This window comes from Myotis davidii, unplaced genomic scaffold (assembly GCF_000327345.1).
Source record: "Myotis davidii unplaced genomic scaffold, ASM32734v1 scaffold508, whole genome shotgun sequence".
In the NCBI taxonomy this organism is placed as follows: domain Eukaryota; kingdom Metazoa; phylum Chordata; class Mammalia; order Chiroptera; family Vespertilionidae; genus Myotis; species Myotis davidii.
This window is the reverse complement of record NW_006299262.1, coordinates 128302-137931: the sequence shown is the minus strand read 5'-3', so window position 1 is coordinate 137931 and position 9630 is coordinate 128302. Positions and strand designations below refer to the sequence as shown.

Here is a 9630-nt window from a genome sequence, read left to right as displayed (position 1 = left end):
ATTCCTTTGTAATAAATCCTAAGTGAACAGCAGCGTTATGGTGAGTGAGTGTGGTGTATCCGCTGGGTGAATAGCAGAGAGATCAGCAGCAGTGTTGTGCTTCATACTGATTTTTATTCATTTCCCTTAATTTCATGAGCTCGAAGGAAGAACGGCATCAGGTCTGTTTATAAAACGGCATGCTGTCTATATAAAATAGATCCGCAAATCACCTTAAGATCCAGTCAGTTTAATATAAAATGTTTTTTAATTGATTTTGAAAACATTTAAAAAACAATTTTTGAGCACTTTCAATAAAAAAAGAGAACTGAAATGCTACTGCAATATTCAACTACTGTAGTTTTAGCAGGTACAACAGACAACAAAACTCTGGGGAAATCTGACTTTGCACTAAATGAAACATGAAACAGGGCTTGTTTTTGTCATTTATGATGTAGTTAAGCACATTATAGTACAAGACTCTTATATGAACCTCAGATGCACTGCACAAAACACTTTCCTTCTTTTCAGTTCAAAAGTCAGTGCTTATTGCAATTATATGCAAAATTATTTACTTCATGAAGTCTTATCATGATAAACAGTATGCAAAATGTTTTAAACATCAAAACAATGAAAATAACCTGAAAAAAAGAACATATTCAACAATAACTAAGCAGAATTAGTAAACATAAAAAAGTAAATAACTTGTGAATAACTATGCTTGTCTGGTTAACACTGAACCAGTTTCAATACAGCCAAGAAAAAAAAAAGTGGTTACAGGAATACCTAGTACTGTACAAGATAAGTCAATAACACTCATGCACATTTGTGATCATGTATTAACATGGTGAAGCAAACTAAACTTAATTCTTCCTGCTGTAATATTCTCATGTAAGAGAATAAGAAATAGAAATATCTCATTGAGATCAATGCACATTGCTACATAAGACAATTTTATCTGTCACTTTGATGACATTTTGTCTTTTCATAATGAAACACATTTAAAAAGTTTAATCTGTGGACTGTATTGGTTGCATTTATCCTAAGAGATGTGCCTACCACAGGTTCAACAAATTTAGTGCAATATATGAACCCCAGAAAGTTTGCTGGACGAATTCAACCAAATTTAAAGTGTTTGCTGCAATACTGTACAGGGGTTAAAAATCCTCCAGTTTTTATTTTTTTTTTATCAAAAAATTTTCCATTATTTTTATATTAGTAGGAAGCTAATAATGTAAACATGGGATTAGAATGGCCTCAAAGTCTCCTTTTCAGAGTATCTCATAGAGAAAGGCTCCCATCATTTGTTACAAGAAATCACACAGTTTCCTTTGGGTATTGCATACTTTGGTGTGCAGTAGTGCTGTGTCTCAATGTACAGTGAAGAAATAACTAGCATCAAGAAAAAAAAAATCTAACAGATCATTAAATCAAGATAACAGCAAACATACACAAATGCCAATAACTAGGACATAACGATATATAAACCTGTGAGCCAACCCTAGCACCATTTATTTATCAAAATATATTAATACCCTACCTTGCAAATTTAGTGAACAATGAAACCTTATTAAATTAAACCCTTCATTACAATTGTTAAACAGTCACTGATTGTAGTCTTCTGATTGGCTAACTAATTGAGGTAAAGGAAAACTTAGCTGGGTTCAAGGTAGCACAGCAATGGTTTAATGTTAGCTTAGAAACCTAATGGCAATTTCTAAATCTTTCTCAAAGTAATCTTGAAAACAGTTAAATGGAGCTGTCAACTAGTGAGCAGATTTGTGTCAATGTGAAATTCATAAACAATTATTCGAAAAACAAAATGGGAGCCATGGAGAGAAACATTTTAAAACAAATCCTGAGTGCTTATTTTGCAATTGTGGTTATCACAATAAATAAATTAAGCATGTAATAAAATGCTCCTCTTCTTCAAGTAATATTGATATCCCCCTTTGTTTTATCACAAATATAAAGGTTTGTGGCTTCAGACCTCAGGTGGTGAAACGTTTTTGTTCAGGTTTTTATGTTACCTCCCTCCTGCTTGTTCTCAAAGAGGTCTCATGATCAGACTGTATTACCACATTCAGGAGGAGTGATGGAGTCAGTTACTACGTTGAGGACTTAAGAATATTATAATTAAAAGTTCAAAATAAATCTTAAATAGAATTTTAATATGTGCATGCAGCCATTGTAATGAAACTAAGAAAATGCTTTATTGCCCTTCTCAATTTCCCTGCCTCAGTCACCAAATAAACATAAAATAATTTTTTAAAATGCTCCTATTTATTCTATTAAATTACAATGCTTGGAGTTATCTGTTTTGTGTGTCTGTATGTGTATGTATGTTGGCTCCATATTAAAATCAACTTTTTAAAATAAGATTAATGCAAGGTCACAAACATAAATGGCTACTAGTTTTTCCTTTGAAAAATTATAGTGCAGCTTTTGCTTTCCTTAAATTAACATTGAATTTTTCGTTATATTTTTCCTATTTAAGCCCTTCATTGCAGGTGCAAATGGTACTGAAGCCCCAGAAAGATCTATAGAGATTTCTCATTCTACAGTAGCTCTATGCTTCAAGCCTAAATACTTAAAATAACCTGAATATAATCCCTGTTTCGAGGAAGAACTTCTTGCCTACAATTCACCTCATCTATGATTTCATATCTAAAAGATAATGCCAACAACAACAAAAAGCTTATGTCTAAAACCAATGGTTTCCTCTAAATTCTGTGCAGATCAACCGATGAATTAAAATGAACTTACACAAAATAAAGCCCTAGACTGCTCCTGTAAAAGCTGGTTAGTCAAATGTTTACTAGCAAACAATGTGATTAAAATGGGGAACATTATAAAATTTAAGACCTAATACTTGTTCTCCTACAGCCTACTGTCTTTTCAGAAACTTTTTAAGAACTGAGGCGAGTCTAACCATTTCCTATTGAAGAAGAAACCACTTCTGCAGCAAACTTTGAAAATGTCACAATTAATAGTAAGTGTTTCTGCTGCGGGAGGCACTTCCATTAAGACAAATACAATACATATGTCTTTAGATACAGTGTGCTACATATTATAAAACACAATTTAACCCAACATTTCAACAGTAGGATGGTCCTTGCTGTCTATCCATTCAAAACCTGACGAAGTCATAGAGCTCATGGATTCACTGCAGATTTGTTGAAATAATGGGTCATTCTTTAATTCTTCCAGTGTAGCTTCATCATCTTGTCCCTGCTGACGACCTGGATCGAACAGTAGATTTGGGTCCAACGTGTTCAAATCATTGATGCTGCCTGAGAGCTCAGAAGACAACCTGATATCACTAGAGAAATCAGATGTAGTGCTCGTGAGATCAGAGGCCACCTGACCTACCAGCTGCTGGTTGGTTTGCAAGCCGTCGCCACTCAACAGGTCTTTAACAGTGCTGTTGAAATCTAACTGTTGCTCTCCGATTTCTGATTGTGCTTGATTATCTCCAGGAGAAAAACTGATCTGATCGGTGCTATTACTTTTGGTGAGGTAAGATGGTGTTTGGAATTCATAGACAGAAGTGCTGGAATCGATCATATTCTGAGGATTGGCACTAGGAAAAACAGTGGAAGTTTCCAAAATCTGAGTGAGATTCATCCGAGCTGTGTAATTGGAGGGCAGGTTGTTCATGCCCAAACCTCTCATTGCATCATCATTTTCAGAATCCAGTTTACTCAACAGAACACTGGTTATTTTTTTACTGTTTGTTTGCTTCTGAAGAGCGTTTGGGAAGGCTGTCTGCATCATGACTGTCAATGGAACTGACTGACTTCTTTGAGCTATGTTGTTGGCACATGCGTCTGTGTGAACATTTGTGAAAACATGAACTTCTGGGGTGACGGGACTTCCAAAGGGGGTCACATTAGAGCGGGGGATATTAGATACTGGATAGAGGGTGCTTCCACTAAGATTACGTTGGCGATGAACAGCAGGGCTCACACTCCGGCATCTGAAGTTGCTGCTGGCAGATGAATTAGTTCCTTTATTATCGAGAGGGGCAGGGACTGCGAAACCCTCCTGTTTGTTGGTGTTATTTGCAGTGGCACCTTGATGCTGCACAGGAGAGACAGGAGTCAAACGACCAAAATGAGTGTCATGATGTCTGGATTGGGACTGATAAGACTGCCCAGGCACAGCAAAAGCATGAGGTTTCCTGAAACGGTCTTCCACTAGCTCCTGATAGCTTGGGAGGATGCCGTGGCCAGAAACTGATGAATTACCAACCCCACTATACCCATTATTCATCCATTCAAGCTTGGTTTTGTCAGGGTGTGTGGCCATGGGTCTTTGCATCGGTTTCACAGGACTACTTGAGACAATGCTGGCATCATGATATGCCATACTGGAGCTTATAGGGGTAAATGCAAATGGATTCCTGCATTCAACAGGGCTGGGAGGGACACTACTGCTGCAGTTAGAATGTGGAGTGCCGATGGGTGTATGTCGGCTACTTCCTAAAGCACTATCCACAGGTGTGGTCTGGGCTAGCCTGGAACAAGGGCTCTCCCGTGACAGACTCTGAGACCCAGCAATCATTTCAGAGGTTGGGGTTGGGGTAGGGGTAGGGGTTGGAGTAGGAGTGGGGGGGGGGGTGGGGGTGGGGATCGGAGTGCCATTGCTATGGATTGGATGGTAGAAGTGGGTGCTGGAGGCGTGAGATGACATTGGAGCTCCTGGAGTTACCGACTGATTCTGAAGGGTCATTCCCAAACAGTTACCGTAAGAATGAGAATTGTTCATTGACATTTGCTGCTCCATAAGCACCAGCTCCTCCACAATGCTATCTTGTGTAAGTTCATCATCAAAAGGAAAGTAGCTTTCATTTGTTTGGGAAACAGAAGGTTCAAACTCTTTCAGTTCAGACTGTAGAGGTAACTGATCTGAAGACTGTGCTTGTATTTGATTCAGAGAAGATTCTTGTAGCTGGCTATGTAGCTGCGGGGTGTATGTGTCCTGAGGCATTCCTTCTAGATCCCAGTCAGATTTCTCTAAGTCATTGATATCAGAGTGCTCAGGAATTGTCATAACACTGATATCTTGCTGTTGTTCACAGGCAGCAGACACAAACCCAGAATCCTTAGTGATCTGTTGCCATTCGTTTGGATTAAAGCTGCCATCTGTTTTTGAATCACTGTCCAAGAGAAAGATACTCTCTTCAAGTTTTACTTTTATATCTGGAGATGAGGATGGTGTTTGCTGTTCCAAAGCTGAATCACCAGTGATAAGGGCAGAAGAATTCAAGGATGGGTTTGCCATCATGTGTGAGTTGACATTTATTGATACCATGCTAGGAATCGGAGCACCTGCTGCTGAGCTTTCTGCGTTCCCTGAATGTGGAACCTTTTGGTCCTTCTTAACACTGCCTGGTTTCTGACCTTCTATGACTGCAGAAAGCTGTTCCACAATTGGTTTCTTTACAGGAGGCACCTGGGATTCTTGCAATGTAGAAGACAGTCGCTTTCTTGGACTTTTAGTGCATAATTTAGGGTCTTTATTTATTGAGTCACCATTAGATGGTGAGCTGGTGCTGGTGAATGTTAAGTTCTGAGTGGCAACTGAGAGAGTGATAGTGCTTTGATTATTGCCTGTCGAAGTGCCTGGTGGAATTTCATTACAGCGACTCTTACATTTGGTCCTCTGGTCACAGACCTTAGTTGCTTTTATTTCGGTGACACCTTCAGGTGAAGGTTTTTGCACTACTCCATCTGAATTACATTTCTGTCCCGAAAGGGCGCTAGGCGTTGTTTTAGGAGCTTTAGTACCGTCAGCATTCTCTTGGCACTGTACAGGATGCTCATCCGATGATATTTCCGGTTCCATTTTGACTTCCACAGCAGACGTTCCCCCGGCACTGCTGGTCTTGGATCCAGGAGACTGAAGTGAAACAACAGAACCATTCTTGATCTGTGGAAAGGTCTTTGATTCTTCTGTTGTTCCTGTAGCACTGTTTACTGAGGCAGAATGTTTAAGAGGGGCACTACTACTACTACTGGGTGTGAGGGATATTGCTGTCATTTTCACCACATTTAGAGAACTCATGTGTGAAGTGGGTACAACAGCAGTTTTGATGGGACTGCTAGTAAAGAGAACAGTAGTTGGCGAGCGAATGGTGAGTGCACTGGTGTTGGCTGGTTTAGGTAAGATCTGAGGGTAGCGGTTCCGGGCAGAACGATCCCCACCAGGACTGGCTGGGACATTCTGAGGAGTCTTTGGTGCCTGTTTCACAGACTGCATGTGCTGAGTGACCACTTGTACATTGAGAGGAAGAACTTTGCCATCAGAAGAACTCATTGGATTTGGTGATGTTACCAACTGCCTGGTCCTTTGGACCTATTAAAAAGTGAAAAACAAAAAAATAAGATTTAACAAGTCTAGGATATGAACAATAAATCACATATTTATGCAGTATTAAAGTATTATAAATGTTATGCTAAAAAGAAAAAAAGACAGTTCCTACATCAGATGAGAGTTCTTCTAGATCAGTTTTATACAATCAGACATATATTCTAATGAATGTAACATAAGCACAATATAGTTACAAAATACAATATATAAGAACATTAAGATAATGAATATTTGCTAAAACAATGCTTTTTAAGGAGATTATAGAAAGAGATAAAATCTTGAAGAAACACATGACTATAAAGGTTATCTACTGGAGTCTGTGCCCAGAAGATGACTCACTCACAGGAGACAGTCTTATAAATGGTCTGTCTTGGACATTAGTAACTAAACCACTGTGGGCAGGTTTCAGATAAAACTAATGTCTCTTCAAGTTTGCTCTACAGAGAATAGTGCAAGAATTTGGTTACTAGGTAGTTCATGCATTAATGACAACGATGATAAGAACAACAACAAAAAGAAATATCTCCTTTATAATATCATCTATAACATAAAATACCACCTTGTTTTATTAGCAAGATGCACTCTTATTTTAAAAACCTCCTTCAGAATAACCTCAGTTGTGTGAGACAGGAAAGGAGAACATAACTTCTATTTGTTGATAAGGAAACAGTAGCTAAGTAGCTAACGGACTTGCCCAAGGTCCTATGTCCAGCAAGCCACAGAGCTAGGATTATGTTAAAGTATCATCAACACACATTAAATTTTGCTCTATCTGAATGTTAAAAAGAAAAAACAGTTTAAACCAAAAAAAGTTTGCAATTGCATCGTCCTGGCTTAGAGATGAAACAACTCTGAAAATGACTTATCTCTTACATATTTTATAAAGCTTGGACCTTTGTATTCTTACTTATGTTCATGTTATAGCTCATTTTGTAATCAATAAGGTATATTCTGAATGAAAGGCAACCAAGTAAAGCTGAATCTATCTGTGGTCACAAAATCAGTTTATAACTGAATCTTCTATACCTGACTCCTTCTCATGTGCCACTTTTAATTAAATGACTGATTTCCCACCATCCCCAAAAGACCAATCACTTTCATGATATTACCGGAATGGGACTAGGGACAGCTGCCACAACGATACCGATAGGCTGAGGAGAGAGGATCGCAGGGTTTCCATTGGAAAGACTAGTCACTCCACTGGTTGTCGTGCCTTCCGATTTTTTTGCTGAGGATTCTCCTGGCAAAGGGGATTGTAGTTTCTGTTCTTGCTGCTTCTTCTGAATTTTCCGTTGCAATTGCTGTTTAGCATCTATAGGTGATGGCAAAGTCTTCACTTGAGGCTGAAAGGAATTACTTTCAGCTGTAGGTATAAAAGCAGAAGGCTGTGTAATTCCTTTAATTCCTGAAAATAAACAAAAAGGAGAGTTACAGTAAATACTCTCTTTCATAAAAGGCAGTTACAGCTCACTTTCTTTTTTTAATTTTATTTAAAAAATCTTTATTGTTGAAAGCCTTCACCACCCTATTGTCTGTGCCCATGGGTTATGCATATATGCATATAAGTTCTTTGGTTGATTTCTTCCCACCTAAACACCCACCTTCCCTCTGAAATTTCTTTGAGTATGTACCCCTCTACTGGACAAAGCAACAAAACCCAGCAAATTTTAACTCAAATTTTTTTTGAGTTAAAAAAAGCATAAGTATTAGACTTCCAATTTATAAACATTTGTTAATACGGTTTTAGTGGGACATCTTAAAATATGGTTCGTTCAGTTCAACCAACAATAACAGATCAAGATTTTGAAGAGTAGGAGCTATGTTATAAATGTTCAGAAGCTAAGATAAATAAACGCCAAGAGAGCATGTTTTATATTTTATCAGTAGATGTCAGAAATTTTCCTCTCTCCTTCTCTAATAGAAATTCATGAATTTTTATGATTTTAATATTCAGCCCATGAGGGGCACTCAATAAATATTTGCTGAAACCATCCATATCTTAGAAAAAAATTGTATGGGGAAGCTTTTAATTCTACCAGAAATTCTGAAAAATGATACTACTACTATTTTAACTGTAACTGTATAATTAATTATTTCAGTAGGATCTATTAGAAATTAAACAGGTTCTTAATAAAACTGAGGTTAAGATATTTTGAAAAAGTGTCATGGAGAAAACCTTTTACTGCAGTAGTGAAGATCAACACTGAGAAAAAGGAATGATGAAATAGGCAAGAGACACATTTTCAGAAAAATTGATCATATAACACAATATTTTAAAAAGCTCATTTCACATTTATGGTGTGGCATTAGGGTCATTAGAAAGTAAGCTGTGGCTGGTAAAAAACAGTGGGAAGGAATAGAGAAGACAACACCATCCTGCTGGTACATCTTGCCATTCCTTTCCCACTCCAATTTCTGCTTTTCATTGTTTTGTTAACAACAACTTGAGGAGGGGGAGACAGGAAGGAGAGAAAGATGTGACTGTGAGCTCTCTTCCACTCCTCAATAATCACTCATCTTCTGACCCCTCACCTCCTTTATCACCTAAGTACTATTTTTTTTCTCTTCAAATTTAGCTCAAATTGCATGGCTCCCTCCTGGCCCCGAGTCTCAGCTCTGGCTTCTGGACACCTGCATCCTTGGAAGTCCCTGCCAAAGGCTCAAAGCTGTCTTATCCCTCCTGCCAGGGTTTCTGGACAGGAATGAGTTCCAAGCAGCTGACTCACAAAAGAACATTTGTAACACAACCTGTTCTATATAATATGCAGACTAAATTTATAAAAAACCAAATTCACCTTCAAAGGATAAGGTGAATTGTACCAAAGGTGTTAGAACCGCTGGGAGAACAAATGAGGTGGCACATGCAAGATGTCTAGCTAGACAAGGCTGCCCAAGCACTCTCCTGCCCATGTGCAAGTATATGCAAACAGAAAAAATTATGAGAAGGCTCTAGTAAGAGATTATTTTGCTGAAGTGGTCCTCAATTGACCATAAGTTGAAAGGACAAAACAATTACACACGCACACACACACCACAGAAATTTAAAGCTTCTGAAAAGTATAAACTGAATGAAAAATATCAATATTAAAATGATTAAGATAAAAGAGTGAAGTTATTTTAGAAACTATAATTCTGGCTGAGATAAATCTTTTATAAATTTAAAGATATCTATACTAATAAAAGGGCAATATGCTAATTAGACCAGGAGACCTTCCGGACAAAGCCTTGGTGGTAGGACCGAGGCAGAGGAGGTTAGGGGTGAGCAGGCAGCAGGGG

The 9630-nt window shown here is 38.1% G+C and overlaps 1 protein-coding gene across 1 annotated transcript in view; it reads right to left on the bottom strand.

The window, feature by feature from the left end:
• Window positions 1-228: 228 nt before the first annotated feature.
• RFX7 (regulatory factor X7) overlaps window positions 229-9630 on the bottom strand; it is a 62583-nt gene continuing 53181 nt past the window's right edge. Inside the window, exons 7-8 of the mRNA XM_006774751.1 lie at window positions 7464-7759; window positions 229-6339 (exon numbers count right to left, since the gene is read on the bottom strand). Of these exons, the coding sequence (XP_006774814.1) occupies window positions 3064-6339; window positions 7464-7759 (3572 nt within the window). The 3' untranslated portion in view covers window positions 229-3063. The remainder of the gene's footprint in view (window positions 6340-7463; window positions 7760-9630) is intronic.